This window comes from Squalius cephalus, assembly GCF_949319135.1.
Source record: "Squalius cephalus genome assembly, chromosome: 4".
Taxonomy (NCBI): Eukaryota; Metazoa; Chordata; class Actinopteri; order Cypriniformes; family Leuciscidae; genus Squalius; species Squalius cephalus.
In genome coordinates this window covers 35,047,530-35,064,164 of record NC_137125.1, presented here as the reverse complement: position 1 = coordinate 35,064,164, position 16,635 = coordinate 35,047,530, and the positions used below count along the sequence as shown (strand labels likewise).

Here is a 16,635-nt window from a genome sequence, read left to right as displayed (position 1 = left end):
TTTACTAGTTACTTTGGAAAAAGTAATCTAATTATGTAACCCGTGTTACTTGTAACGCGTTATCTCCAACTGTTTATTTCACACTTTGAGACTAAAAACTAAAAGTAAACATAAAAACTTTTTAGAAAAAAAGAAAGAAAACTAATGTTAACAAACAAGACGTTATTGTAAAGTGTAATTATAGTTGTCATTATATTTGTTATTTTCAACATTTTACTAATACATTGGTCAAATCAAAAGATGTATCTGTTCATATTTTTAATGGACCTGAGCTAACATGAACTGACAAAGGACAGATGTATTTTGTTAGCAAATATAAATAAATACTGTAACAAATGTATTGTCGATGGTTAGTTATGCATTAACAAACGTTAATTAATAGGACTTTATTTTAAAGTGTTACCGTCCGGAATATGGAACATTAGAGAAATAAGTTGGGTATGAGTATGTAAAATGGGTTACAAATAGCAAGTAATATGTATGAAAGAGCATTCCTCTGCTGTCAGGACTGACAGGGTTTGGGCAGAAAACTAGCGGGATGGATAGAGTTACAGCTACTTAAGAGTTGTCAGTCAGCTTGGTGCTGATAAACTTTGGCCCTTCCTGAAGTCTCACATACTTAGTGCCATCAGAAAAAGAGAGAAAGTATGGGAAAATGAGGGGAAAAAAGGTTGGAAATGGCCTTTGGGAAATAGTCTCTCTCTTCACTTGGTATTCCTTCAGTAGCCTATATTTGAGATGCATGAAAAGAAATGTGAGGTAGTGTGTCTGAATGCTTCGGGGTAAGCTGTGCCATTGGCCAAACTACTAGTATTATATACTAAAGCTTTAATTTACATAGCATTTTTGCATGTTAGTTTTACTTTTGTTTTGCTAGGAGTCCTATGATTGTATGAAGAAAAAACAGATTTTTAGGTAAGAATATAATTTTTTGACTAAAACTTAATTTTGTTTAGTACTTAAACTTTTGCAGATAACTTTTATTAAATTAAATTGTAGTTTCTCAGGCAGAATGTGATGCAGTTTTAACCTGCTAATTCCACTATGCTAATACAGCTAGCTAAACACTGGCTGACAGGGGTGGGGTAGATTGTAGCACATCATTAAAAAGTGTTACAACTATCCCCTTTCATGCAACTAAAGAGTTTCTTTTTTATAATCTTACAGCATGCCTAGTCAGTGGAAAAGAAAGACAGATAGATGTGTGCCAGCCAGTGTTAAAAAAAAAAAGGAACTGATGAGGTTTCAAAGAAGAACAGGTCAGTAGGATCGCAAGGACAATGTTGAAAGCCAGTGGTGAGGATTCTGAGACGTCAGACAATGAAAACTTTTATGTTGTCTGTAAGGAGCCATTTGGAAACTCAAAGCCAAAGTAAGTGTGGGTAAAAGGTGCCCTATGCAGTCGAGTGTTCATTAAGCTTAAATACTGCTAAGGAAGTTTGTTCTAATAGACTAATTTACACACAAATGCACAAACCCTGAGTCAAACAGAAAGTGGATTTGAGCTGACATTGTCAATGAAGAGAGACATTATTCTTTTGCTATAAACCTATTTTTTAAGCATATTGCATGGTGTGGCCACATTTTATGCTTCTTTTGTCTAATTGTTACAACTTAACCCAGCATGTGTTAAATCCTACCCCGGCAGAGGTTTGAACTGATGCCTTATGCAGTAAACAAATGTGGGTACTTTGTGTAAAAGTTGGAGCACTCTAGCTAAACAATTCAGTGAGTTACTGATGCTGAAGCAACAAGTGTGACAGACATAACCTATCTCCCTCAATAGTTGAGATACAGTAAAATATAGGTATGACTTATGCTGAAATGATAATCATATATGATGAAACTTTTTTAAGGCATATGCTGTATGATTGTTTGTATTTTGTGAGGCAGATTCCATAACCTTTAGCGCCATCTATTGGCTTATTTGTTACCTCAGGGTCAAACAAAAGGATTTAAAGGAATAGTTCACTTCAAAATGAAAATTCGGTCATCATTTACTCACCCTCAAGTTGTTTCAAACCTGTATTCGTTTCTTTCTTCTGCTGAACACAAAGGAAGATATTTTGAAGAATGTCAGTAACCAAACAGTTGATGGACACCATTGACTTCCATTGTATTTTTTTCCCCCTACTATGGAAGTCAGTGGGGTAGATCAACTGTTTGGTTACTGACATTCTTCAAAATATATTCTTTTGTGTTCAACAGAAGAAAGAAACTAGTACAGGTTTGAAACAACTTTAGGGGGAGTAAATGATGACAGAATTTTTATTTTGAAGTGAACTATTCCTTTAAGTATGATCATTTATCATTAATTTACTGTCTGTCCAGTTTTTATCCTGAATATCTTTTAGTCTCTGATGTCTCTTTTCTTGTCATGGGTCAGGAGTATTTCTGTCTCCCTTTCCAGAGTCTTAATTTTGTGGTGTTGAGGCATTTCTGAACCATGTAAGCATGGTCTCAACAACTGAAGTGTTGGTGTGGATATAGGTCTTATGGTCTCTGGTCTACTTATAGTGTACCAAAAGTCATAATTACCACAACCACTACTTAGTGTGGTATGTTTTTTTCAGTCTGCACAAGAGAAAGTAGTCATCACAGGAGTTAAAAATTGAAGAAAAAACACACACATTTAGCTTTTTATGCAATTCAGTTCATTAAAGTTGGCATCTTAATCCTTAAATCAGCACACATGGCTCTGAGCCTCAAGTGGTCTAGTGCTGGTCTGGATCATGGGAGGGTAGGGTAGCCTATTGACTGCTCCTTTTTTTAAGAACTTGTCCTCTCTTACAGGGTTAGTTCACCCAAAAATGAAAATTCTGTCATTAATACCCTCATGTCAAATTTTCTGAAGAGACTCATTCACTTTATATGATGAACAGATTTAATTTAGTCTATTATTCACAAATTAACATTGATCAACCCAGTTTAACCCAGAAAGAAATCAGCAAGAACTAACCTCATTGGTTCTTGCGGAAGCTCAAACGTGCTGCGTAACACAAGAATGAACCTCATTGGTTCTTGAAGAAGCTCAAACGTGCTGCGTAACACAAGAATGAACCTCATTGGTTCTTGAAGAAGCTCAAACGTGCTGCATAACACGAGAATGAACCTCATTAGTTCTTGCAGAGGCTCAAACGTGCTGCGTAACACGAGAATACTGTAAACCTTATTGGTTCTTGCAGAAGTTCAAACGTGCTGTGTAACATGAGAATGAACCTCATTGGTTCCTGAGGACGATCAAACGTGCTGCGTAACCCAAGAATGAACCTCATTGGTTCTTGAAGAAGATCAAGCGTGCTGCGTAACACGAGAATGAACCTTATTGGTTCCTGCGGACGATCAAATGTGCTGCGTAAAACAAAAATTAACCTCATTGGTTCTTGAAGAAGCTCAAACGTGCTGCATAACAAGAGAATGAACCTCATTAGTTCTTCCAGAAGCTCAAACATGCTGCGTAACACGAGAATACTGTAAATCTTATTGGTTCTTGCAGAAGCTCAAACGTGCTGCGTAACACATGAACCTCATTGGTTCTTGAAGAAGCTCAAACTTGCTGTGTAACTCGAGAATGAACCTCATTGGTTCTTGAAGAAGCTCAAACTTGCTGTGTAACTCGAGAATGAACCTCATTGGTTCTTGAAGAAGCTCAAACGTGCTGCGTAACACGAGAATGAACCTTATTGGTTCTTGAAGAAGCTCAAATGTGCTGCGTAACACGAGAATGAACCTTATTGGTTCCTGCGGACGATCAAACGTGCTGCGTAACACAGAAAAATTAACCTCATTGGTTCTTGCAGGACCTTAAACGTGCTCCTGCGTAACTTGAGAATGAACCTCATTGGTTCTTGAAGAAGATCAAATGTGCTGCATAACACGAGAATGAACCTTATTGGTTCCTGCGGACGATCAAACGTGCTGCGTAACACAGAAAAATTATCCTCATTGGTTCTTGAAGAAGCTCAAACGCACCGCGTAACACATGAATGAACCTCATTGGTTCTTGAAGAAGCTCACACGTGCTGCGTAACACGAGAATGAACCTTATTGGTTCCTGCGGACGATCAAACGTGCTGCGTAACACAGAAAAATTAACCTCATTGGTACTTGCTGAAGCTCAAACATGCTGTGCAACACACAAAAATTCTTGCACATCAATCGAACATGCTGAGCTTCCGTTTACCACAACTGATGTGTGAGTTGATGAATGTTTAGCCCTAAGTGAATAAAAGCCTAAATTCAATCTGTTCATTATATAAAGTGATCAAGTCTCATCATAAAATTTGGACTATACCGCTTCATTCAAATGGATTAGATTAACAAACTCTTTATGAACTTTTTGAAGTGTCATGGTTGTTGCGTAGCTGTCAATGGAGGGATAGAATGCTCTCAGATTTCATTAAAAATATCTTCATTTGTGTTCCGAAGATGAACGAAGGTCTTACAGGTTTGGAACGACATGAGGGTGAGTAATCAATGACAGAATTTCCATTTTTGGGTGAACTATCCCTTTAAAAAATAGCACTGCACCATACTCTCATCATTATAATTAATTTATATTAACAGTATCTAAATCCAGGCACACTTACAGTTGTGAAAGACACAGTTTAAATGGTTAAAGGTAAGTTTGGTCAAGTGTGATAAGATAATGAATGGCATGAGTGATTTATTGCTTGAATAAAGGTAGTATGAAACGTAAAAAAATATTTTAACAGGTCTTGTTGGATCTTGCATAGTTAAGGAGCTTCCTAAAGAATAAAATATGCGAGTGAAATTTAAAGACTGTCATGAGGCAAAGCATCAAACAAATATGTTTAAAATGACAAACGTTCACCACTAAACATCTCCGGTAATATCTGGCGCCATCTAGCGGTACAGCCACTGAGAGGACCTTGAGCGTTTTCTTGATGTTTGTAACTCTTCAAGGAATGACTAACCAAAATCAGTGATTTACCTTTTACGTAGCTACTGTAATCTTATCAGTAAAGAATAAGTGATTCTTGTTTAAAAGGAGATTATTGATTAAGTCTAGCAGTCAAAGGTCTTCATGGGTCTGATTCAGGACAAGAGTTTGAGAGTTCTGCTCGTGTTTGAAAAATGTAAGTAAAACTTGTGGCATATAACATTTCTATATACTTATATATTTACTGTTTATACGTATGTTTTATTTTATTTTTTATTTAAGATGTAGTTACTATATTGTTGCATTAAATAGGCTACAATTAAATGCAGAAAATAAACAAAATGACAGAGACCTTAAAAGCTTCTCACATCTTTTCTATGTATTTCATTTATTGTGATTTTACAGTAGTAACAAAGGTGTTTTGGCGTAAAATCTGGTTATTTTTTAGAAACAGAATAAGTGTACCCCTTTAGATTAATATATATATATATATATATATATATATATATATATATATATATATATATATATATATATATATATATATACACAGTGCAATGCATAAGTGAATACACCCATGCTAAAGTTGACTAAAAAGAGGAATAAAAAATCATATTTTGGAAATTGAACTTAATGCCTTAATTAAAAAAATTAGGAAAAATCCAACCTTTAAGGACACCAATTTTCTTTGTGAATGAATAATGTATCGTAAATAAATAAATGTTCTTCCTTAAAATACAGGGTGCATAAGTTTGGACACCCCTATGTTAAATTCCCATAGAGGCAGGCAGATTTTTATTTTTAAAGGCCAGTTACTTCATGGATCCAGGATACTATGCATCCTGATAAAGTTCCCTTGGCCTTTGGAATTAAAATAGCCCCACATCATCGCATAGCCTTCACCACACCTAGAGATTGGCATGGTTTTATTTCAGTTAGCCTAATAGCTGGTTTGATTTGCATTGAGAGATGATCTTATGGAAAGTACTACATGCCAATCTCTAGGTATGGTGAAGGCTATGTGATGATGTGGGGATATTTTAATTCCAAAGGCCAAGGGAACTTTATCAGGATGCATAGTATCCTGGATCCATGAAGTAACTGAATTAGGGCATTACGTTCAATTTCCAAAAGATGATTTTATATTCCTCTTTTTAGTCAACTTTAGCATGGGTGTCTAAACTTATGCATAGCACTGTATATATACAGTTTATGTATTGTTCAAAATTCATGTATAACTTTGATGAAATGTTTTGATCCACTTCTAATGTTGACTATTATATATATATATATATATATATATATATATATTTGTGATATATAATATTTTTGATATATTATATATTATAATTGAAATATATCAATTGTATTTCACTTTTATTTTATTAATATATTCTGTATATATATATTATATATATAATATTACTAATAAGATAATGATTAAATATAATTGACATGACTTAGGTGTGTACTCAATTTTCAATATATATATTTTTACAATATATATATATATTTATATTTTAAATAATATTCATGTAATTGTGTTATGAGGGATAACAGATGCAAAGAGATAGTTGCCATTTTTATCACATCTTTACCTTCACTAGTTCTCCAGTAAATAGTCATGCAGTATAACACATTTAGTATGCAAATATTAATATATCATATATAGTCGCACAATTAATATAAAGGCATAAAATCCACATGTAATAAAAATAACAACAACATCAATAATAATAAGTAAAACTCTAACAAAAAAAAAAAAAAAAAAAAAAAAGTAATGCATTGTCGTCACGTATATTCGTCAGCTACCCCAAAATCATGCATGTCAATCTGACTGTATTGCATTATAGTAACAAGTAGGCAGTGCTGCGGCTCCTTTAAGAGATCAGTGGACTCGTTTAAGAGATCTGCCCGTCTGCTGTGTGTTTGAGTTCAGTGACATCAACAACACACGCAGATCCCTGTTCTCTGGGGGGGATTGACATTAACTCGCACACAATAAAAGCTCCAGGGACATCGTGCGGCTCTTTTTCAGACAGCAGAGGGGAAGCTGGGATATATTTACAGCAGGTGTTCCTGAAGGATCTATCACAGACTATCAGCAGGGTTCATGAAACTTTGCTACGATTTGCGAGCTAGGTAAGCGGACCTTTAAACAGATTCAAGACGGCAACAGGCGATTTACAGTTATGTCTTCTTCACCACTGTCATAATTCATAGAGAAACCCCGTTTCTATTAAGAGTAACGATCTTTAAAACGAAGCTATCACGGACAGTGTCGCACTAAGAGCTCGCTGATTTAAATAGCTAAGCTTGTATACGTCATAATCTAATGTGTCATGTCTTTGTTTAATGTGGCATTTAAATGCGTTCCAGGAACGCGGCCGTTATTCTGTCATTCAGACACGCCGATCAAGGTACAGAACGTATCATTATGTGGAGAACGGATACATTGTATTCACACACGACATGTAGACGGCCTAGAGAACATGCGTATGATGATGATGATGATGATGGAGTGAAAGTTGTTACATGTGTCAATGATGTTGCGATGATTGTCGCGTGACTCGCGTGATGCTGAAATGAAGTCATTCACTCATTCATTTACTGATTCATTGATCATCTGATCAACCTTGTTCCGTTTAGGCATGATCACTCGCATAGGCGGAGTTTCATTTTTGTACTGGTTAATTATAATAATAAATAATAACGATAATAATAATAATAAAGGAATTTATTAATTAAATGATTAAAAGGAATTTAAGGGAATGAATAAATAAGAATGGTAAAATAAGTTCTACTCTACTGTACTGGTCTAGTTATTAAGGAATCAATTAAAAGGGATAGTTCACCCAGAAATGACAATTCTATCATAATTTACTCACCCCCAAGTTGTTCCAAACCTGTTTGAGTTTATTTCTTCTGCTGAACACAAAAAGAGATATTTTGAAGAATGTTGGTAATCAAACAGTTGATGGACCCTTATTGAACTTCCATAGTATTTTTTTCCTACTATGGAGGTCAGTAGGGTCCATCAACTGTTTGATTACCAACGTTTTTCTTCAGAAGAAAGAAACCAGATTTGCAACAACTTGAAGCTGAGTAAATTATTTTTTGGTGAACTATCCCCTAAACTATTTGAAAATAATATTTTATTTTAAAAATGTGCACACGTTCACTCGTTATCGTATGTCCAATATGTCGAAAACGCCAACGTTTCTTGTGTCATCACATTCATTTATGGTGAAATTTCATGAAACGTTGAGTAGTTTGCATCACTAGATAGTCTATTACTGTCGGTCGCTGAACATTTCAATTCTCATAAAACAGTTATCTTTCCACTAACTCTCATTTCAGTAACAGTATAAAGGCCCTTTCAGACCAGATGCGTAACGAAAAAGCGAATAGTTCGTGTGCGAATAGTTCGCGTCAAAACCCATCACATGAGCTGCGTAAACACGGTCATCTGTATCTTTGCCGATTAGCTTTCTATCTCAAATGTAGTTTAGCCTTCTAGCCAACACAGCACAACGACGAAAACTATCACACAACATACTCACAGTCGCGATAACCGAGTTGGTTGGCAATGCTACGCCACACAATCATTGTCCTTGTAGTATGCGATTGGCTGAAGGCTTTTCTGTCGCCGCAAAAGTAAAAAAAAAATCGACATCGAAGCGAAAAAAATAAAAGTCGTTTTTTCGCCGCAGCACATTCGCGTTCGGTGTGGAAGCGCTCATTACACAAACAGCTGATCAAAAAATAAAACCATCGCGCGAATTATTCGTGCGTCAAAATCGCGTCCAGTGTGAAAGGACCTTAAGACCGTAAAGGCCCTTTCACACCGGATGCGTAACGAAAAAGCGAATAGTTCGTGTGCGAATAGTTCGCGTCAAAACCCATCACATGAGCCGCGTAAACACGGTCTCTATCTCTATCTTTGACGATTAGCTTTCTATCCCAAATGTAGTTTAGCCTGCTAGCCTACACAGCACAGGACTATACAACAACTAAAACTATCACACAACATACTCACAGTCGTGATAACCGAGTTGGTTGGCAATGCTACGCCACACAATCATTGTCCTTGTAGTATGATTGGCTGAAGTCTTTTCTGTCGCCGCAAAAGGAAAAAAAAATCGACATCGAAACGAAAAAAAAAAAAAGTCGTTTTTTCGCCGCAGCACATTCGCGTTCGGTGTGAAAGCACTCATTACACAAACAGCTGATCAAAAAATAAAACCATCGCGCGAATTATTCGTGCGTAAAAATCGCGTCCAGTGTGAAAGGGCCTTAAGAAACGCCTTATTTGATTTGACAAAGCAGCCTAAAAATGTAATCATCTTAAAAATGTAACTTTTAAAACTTTTGTAATCCAAACAACAGACAGATTTACTCATTCTAAACAAAAATTATAAGATAAGACAAATTAAATGGGGAAAATATGAATTATATTATTATTATTTATTTTATTCATAGCTCAGACAAAATCATTGATTCATCGATACGTAGATTCATTCATTGATTGAGCCACTGATTCATTTGTCCATTGTGAAATCAACTGATTCATGAAAATAAACCGATTCATTGATCTGTTTTTTATTTTCATTGATAATCTTTTAACTAACTGAATTGGATTCATTCATTCAACTATTGAATCAATGGTTAATTTAATCAAATAATCTGAATCATTGAAGTCAGTCGATCCATTGAGTACTTGATTTGTTGATTCATCTTTGGATTAATTGATCCATAGACTCAATGACCTATTGAGTCACTGATTCAAATCAACTGAATCATTAAAATCAGCTGAATCACTGATCTTTTGAATCATTGATTAATTCAACTTTTGATTAACTGATCCATGGGTTTAGTAATTATTTGAACCATTAATCACTGATTCATGTATTCATTGAATCACCCATTCAGGTTTATTCACTTTCAGATTCAGCTGTTTTCTCAAGCAATGATAAGTGTAAAGCAGGATTCCTGCACTGAGAGAGTAGGCAGCACCTGTGGATTTGAACTCTGAGAATGACTAATGCACAAATAAAGAAGTATATATATATTTTGTGTGTGTGTGTGTGTTATGCAGCATATATATTTGATCTTGTCTCACATTTATGAATGTCCTCTGATATTGAAAGTCATGGTGTTTGTCCAGTGCTCTCAATGGTGTTAGATAGAAGTAATTTAGATAACCTTGGTGGTGGATATACATGCAGAGAATAGAGATGTGGGCAGTATAGAGATCTGTGGGTGGACACATTTACTTCCGCCTTGTGTACTTGATTCGAGGCTTCTGCAGCTCTCACAGCATGCAGAATCACAATAACAGCCAAATATAATTTCATAATAATAAGCACCGAGAGCTCTCAAAGCAATCCCTGTTCTATAACGTAGTTCCTGAGAGGGACGGTTACAATTGAATCTCCTGTCCCCATTGTTTTGTTGTCTCTCATGGCTGGATATAATCAGCATGACATTATTTTCTCTACATAATACCTTTTTATTCTTATCTTGTCATTTTAACTTGTAAATATTAGCTTAAATTGTAAGTGGTGGAGCAAAAAAGTGTTAAAATGCTGTTATAATTGACTCGCCCTCAAGTTCATATTCAACACCTTTATGACTTGCTTCCATGGAAAAAAAAAAAAGTATTCATTTACATTTACTTAAGCTGGCGGTTTTATCCAAAGCGACCTGACAATTCAACACAGTAAATTATATTTATACACAATTACCAAGTCTATTAGAAAGTTATTAGGAATCAGGCTAGAACAGAGGTGAAATGGAGGAAAGAAGAAAAATATGTTTTTAAGGTTGTGGAGTGAAGCCATTTGTCCTCTATAATGGTTGAAACTATTACATTATGACAGGGTTTTTTTGAAACCGTTTCAAAAAGGTAGTGACATTGCCAAAATCAATTCTGTGGGAAATCCACATATGTCACTTTCTCCACTGTATTTTCAACAAAACAACTTTGGTCAGTGATTCTTGCTCAAGGCAGGAAAAGCCCCTGCAATCCATTTTCAACCTGTTGTGATCATTAGAGATTTCCTCTTGCCGTTGGTCTTCAGAACAAAACAGCAGATTAATACCCTTTCGTGTTAAAAGGTCAGCCTTAGAGACTACTGAGAATATTCATTCACGTGTTTTTGTGAAAGTCCTGAGGATATAAGCACGTGTCAGAGAGGTGACTTCTGGGTAAACCATTTCAGAGGAGAGGAGATTCACGTTTAATCAAGGGTTGTGTTATTAATGAAATCAAAACTGTAGTGGCTTGCATCCATTAGTGTGTACATATTCATTATAAAAGCTTCAGGTTGTTCATTATTTAATCGGCTCATTAATGTCAAGTGAATAAAACATTGCTGTTGAATAAATACATGGTTATGTTATGATGGTGTATGATTTTTAATAGTTCTTTCTTTCTTTTTTTTTTTTAGTTGCTTCAGAATGTTTTACTTTTGATAGAGGATGGTCCTGATTTAAATCCTGAAATCAAATGAGCACTACACGGTACTAAAACTTTTGTCAGTCGACCAAGTTGACATGAGCATCAGCCAATGGCAGTAATCTCAAATGAGCCACGAATTGGCTAATGAATGGGATTGGATGATATATATCGGCCTGTCAGTACTATTGACTTACTGTGATAAAGCCACTTTGCTTCTTCATTATGTGGAAGTGAGCTTTCCAGGGGGTTGGCAGCATAACACGTGTTCTTTTTTAAGGCCAATTCACACCGCACAGACAAACACCAACAAACAAATTGGCAGTTGGATTTAGTATGTTATGAAAAATAACTGTCATGTTCACACTGCCCCAACAGACACCAACAAACACTGATTGAACATGGTCAGTCAAGTGAAAACAAACTCTGATCAACGCCAACAGATGCCGACAGTTTGTCTAAGCGGTGTGAATTGGCCTTAAAATGTAACTATTTATTCTCCTGTGTGAGTTCTTACTTTGAAAGTTCCCTGTAAAGTTTTGTACCTTTTGTCCTTAATACTTTGTCATACTTTTTTGACCCTGCAGGGCTGCCATACACAATGTTAAGGTAAAGCCTAAAGCAGCTGTGTTGAACATGCTAAAGCGGCTGGACAAAATAAGATTCCGCGGTCCAAAGCGAGATGACTTCATGGATCTACCCGAGTCCCCTACGGGGTCAGACACTGAATGTAGTGATGACATGCTACTGAGACCTCGACCTTCAATGCGAGACAATGATGAGCAAAGAGACCCTGTAAGTACTGTAATTACAGATGTTCTGCAACTTTGTTAAGTAACTTTTGCACCGAATGAACCTTTTCATAGTTCCTAGAACTATTGGTGAAAGTACCCGGATTTTGGCGTGTTCGCACCGCAGGAACTAGGAATGATTTTAGTTCTAGGAACTCCTTTTGGAGGAACTAATTTAGCTCCTACTTAAGAGTAGGGTCTAAACCAGCACTATAGGAACTACTAGTGACGTTAGTGTTCTTTGATTGGCCGAACGCACGCGAAACACTAGCCCCTTTCCGACTGGAGGAACCTTTTCACAGTTCCTAGAACTATTGGCTAAAGTACCCGGATGTCGGCGTGTTCGCACCACAGGAACTAGGAACGATTTTAGTTCTAGGAACTCCATTTGGAGGAACTAATTTAGGTCCTACTTCAGAGTAGGGTCTAAACCAGCACTATAGGAACTACCCGTGACGTTAGTGTACGCTGATTGGCCGAACGCACGCGGAACACCAGCACCCGCCATTTTTAAAACAGCTAGAATGTAAACACACAGATTATAACCTATATATTTACTCCAGAAACTAACTATACAAACATGGAAAACAGTGTTAGATGGGTCTCTAACCCTTTATGCTGAAGAGAAAATCCAACTCAACTTTGAGGGGACCAAGCCAAACCTGATTATGTTTATCTGCCCAGCTAGCAACACTGGACATCAACCACACGGCATAGGCTAATAACCTTTTTTTCATATACTGTCTACTTTCTATAACAGTTCTATCTAATAACATATTAAACAGTACTGTGTTAGACAGATCGCTAACTAATAAACACAGAGAATAGCGAGCATTGTTTGCTCTGGCGTTCTCAGCGCCGCCAAAATAAAGGTCCGTCGCGCCGTCAAAATAAAAGTCACCGTGCTCTCGTCCCTCCCTTACCCCTCCTACCAGTTCCTATGGCCACTTGGCCAGTGCGAACGCAAACAGCAAAACCGAGTTTGGGGGAGAGTAGTTCTTAGAACTGTTTAGAAGTTGACAGTTCCTAGAACTAAGTTCCTGTAACTACTTGGTCGGAAAGCGGCTACTGGCATCCGCCACAGCAACACTAGCAACACTGGACATTAACCACACGGCATACGCTAATACCTTTTCATATACTGTCTACTTTCAATGTATAACAGTTCTATCTAATCGCGGATTAGACAAGACTGTTAGACAGATCGAAAACGAATGAACTCAGGCTCTGTCGTTCTCAGCGCTTTCAAAATAAAGGTCTACCACGCCGTCAAAATAAAAGTCACAACAAACGGCTCACGTCACTTCAGAGTTCCTACTGGTGGTGTGAACGCAACCAGGAAAATGTTCCTAAGGGAACCAGACTGGTGGCTAGTTCCTATAACTAAGTTCCTATAACTACCCGGTGCGAAAGCCCCTTATGAGGTACTCGTTTAGGAATTTCTGTATGTTAGTTATGTAATATATGTATTATAGATAGAAGGTCCGTTGCAAAACCTAGTGAGCCTGCCTAGGCATCATATGTTTGCTTCCAACACAAAATGTAGGTAGCAACAAGGTAACGTTTGGCCGAATGACTTGGACTTGGCTTCTCATTTTGGTCCCTCAGTTTAGTTTTTTGCTGAGCTAACACTGTTCAAATGTCAGTTACCAAATATTCTATACCACAAAATGTCAGAGGAAAACTGTGGCTTATTTTGCCAATTGGATCCTTTTGAGAGAAGGCATTCCCTGAACACATTGTGCTGATGATTAATATATTTAATTCAGCATTGAAAGTATCAATAAAAATGCACTGTTTTACCTGTTAAAAGTTTGAAAATGTCATCATATTGACATGCTGATGGTAAATTGAAATCAATTGTGAGTTAAGTCTGTCCACAGGGCTCTTTGTGTGGCATGTGGTGTTGTTGCCTATGTAGAGCTTTTTAAATAATTTGAAGATTGATGGCTGCGCAAATTTCAAACATTGTTTTGTATGAGAACGTAGATGCGGTTCCTTTAAATCAGTTTTCTCTATTCAAATTGTGCTTGTGATGAATCTCTTTTAGAGTCTGACCTTTTCACATGAACTTATTCTTTATCTTCCTTCCATAATGTTGTAAATATCTCTGTTGTCTCATTCGCCTGGTTAAACTGAGTTGATATGCAGAAAGCAAGAAATGCAGTCCTCGGTCTGTCATCCTGCAGCCAAATGATGCTTTAATGCACTTCACTATCCTGTTAAAACCAGACTCTGCTGCTTCAGTCTGGTACCTTTTCATTTCACAGATGGTTTATGGAAGAATTCCTTGCCGTAATCGTGTTAGAGATGTTTTCTGAGAGGTTTATGGTCATAGCTGTGTAATTTGGTGTTCTGATTATTTTGAGGCTTTCCCCTCAATGATGGAGCCTCAGATTAGTCATGGTGTTGCATAAGTGTCTCACAATAGAGCCAACCTCCTCTGCTTCCATCTGCAACATTAGTGTTTTTTAAATGTAAACTGAAATGCTGTCAGGTGACAGTCATGTGGGGTTTTTTTTTTTTTTCTCTAGGATGCTGTAGAGCATCTTTCTCTATGGGAAGATGTCTAATTCTCACCCCTTATCCATGGCTCTGTTCGAAAACCCACCCAGTTGCCCACCCAGGCAGTAGTTTCAGGGATCTTTGAGTGCTCCAAATAGTACACGGCTAAACTATCCATCCATTCTCCCAACTGCTTGTCCTAAATAGGGTCACATGAGTCCTGGCGCTTATCATAGCATCTCGGGACACCTTGAATAGATGGCCAGTCCATCGCAGGGCTGCAATTTAGTCTCTTCAGCTCACCTATCCTGCCTGTCTTTAGATTGTGGGAGAAACCGAAACACCCAGAATAAACCCAAACCAACAAAGGGAGAACATGCACTCCACATAGAAAGGCCTCTTGGCTCAAGTGGGAGCAGCAAAACTGGATATTACATTTTCAGGAAAAGCGATGCTGATCCATGCCAAACTCGTAGCTATGTTGCTAGGGTGTTGTGTGTGGTCATCAGGTTGTTGATATGTGGTTGGTAAGGTTTGTTTATTTCTACATCACTATAAGGGCTTGACATTAACACCAGCCAACCCGTCAAATGCAGGTGGATTTCAGCAGTGGTGTGTAACGCAGTCCCGATTTTCGATTCTCGAATAGATACAGGATACCAGCTGCACTTTCTCGTTCTGTCATCTCTCCGACAGCGAGTTGACACACGAACCTGCCTCCTCTTACTCACTCATTTAATTTGCTCTGGATGAATATTGTTGGTGTTACAAGGCTTGAATTTCACCGTGGGATTTGGAACTTTGGAAAACCACTTGCCACAGTGGCTAGTGAGCAAAAATGTTCATTTCAAGCCCTGATCACTATCATATATTCTAGTCACTATGATGTTTATATTTACCTTTGGACACACAAATGTGTCTCTTAGGAATGAGTCCTAAAACTTTGAAATAAGATGCCATTTTTGCAAATTCAGTGGGTTTTTTGAATGAGTTTTTGGTTAAATGACTGAAATAACACAGCTCAGGATAATTTGTACATTTTCAAGTGGTCAGATGGTTCTCTGGTACATTGAACTTCATCACACCAAACATGTAAACTCATCTACTTACTAGTCTGCTTTTACATTCTTGCTGTGTTTGTAAGCACAATCTTAATATTTAATGACACATTCAAAATATTCTAACTCAAACTTTCCAACTTGTAGAATTGAAATAAATACTGAAAGGTTAATCGGAAGTTTAGTCGTGGTGACATTAAAGTCATGCATCCGTGGTGTAGTTTGTTTATAGCCTAACAATAGCTTTTTTACCTCAGGCAATTGTATTTAGGCTTCATAAAAATCATGTTAATTTGTGAATGCCATCTTCATGAACAAAATGTGTATGAATCATAAACTTTTTTTCATTACAGAGTTCATTTTCTGCTTTAATCCAAAAGCCAATTGAAAAATCCCATTGGGTTTTGTTGAGGAAACCAAGATAATGTTAACTTTGGGGTTGGCCTGCAAAAAGAGTTCATTTCTGTGATGATTCAGTCAATTTTTCTGTTGAATGATGCAAACAAACAACTATTATGTATTTCTGTGCGTATTAGAGTATTGAGTCATTAGCTTAGCAACATGCTAGCATCAGACTCCTCAACCTCAAGAGTGTTTTAAAAACAGTCAGTTATAATACTATCAGATAAGATACTGCTGTAAATTGGCAAGACACCAAGTAGACGCTGAGACATGTCACTAGGGTGTGGAATGAAATAATTACTTTGTTTTCTCATCGCCTTCTCATCATGGATCTAGGCCATGAGCACCCTGATGAAAAATCTAGCATTATTGGTCACCAAAGTACTATAAGACCTGAGACCTTGGGTGGAAACTGATAAAAATTACTTGAGGGAAAAAAAGTTCTTCAGGGAAAGACTAAATACAACCTTAAAAAAACGTTTTAGCCAACATAGCGAAACTAACGTGGCATTTTCG

At 37.0% G+C, this 16,635-nt stretch overlaps 1 protein-coding gene across 2 annotated transcripts in view; it reads left to right on the top strand.

Moving 5' to 3' along the window:
- The first annotated feature begins 6,797 nt into the window (after positions 1 to 6,797).
- gramd4a (GRAM domain containing 4a) overlaps positions 6,798 to 16,635 on the top strand; it is a 56,043-nt gene continuing 46,205 nt past the window's right edge. For both annotated transcript variants that reach the window (XM_079868741.1, XM_079868740.1), the window contains exons 1-2: positions 6,798 to 7,045; positions 11,951 to 12,158. In XM_079868741.1, the coding sequence (XP_079724867.1) occupies positions 7,017 to 7,045; positions 11,951 to 12,158 (237 nt within the window). In that variant the 5' untranslated portion in view covers positions 6,798 to 7,016. The remainder of the gene's footprint in view (positions 7,046 to 11,950; positions 12,159 to 16,635) is intronic.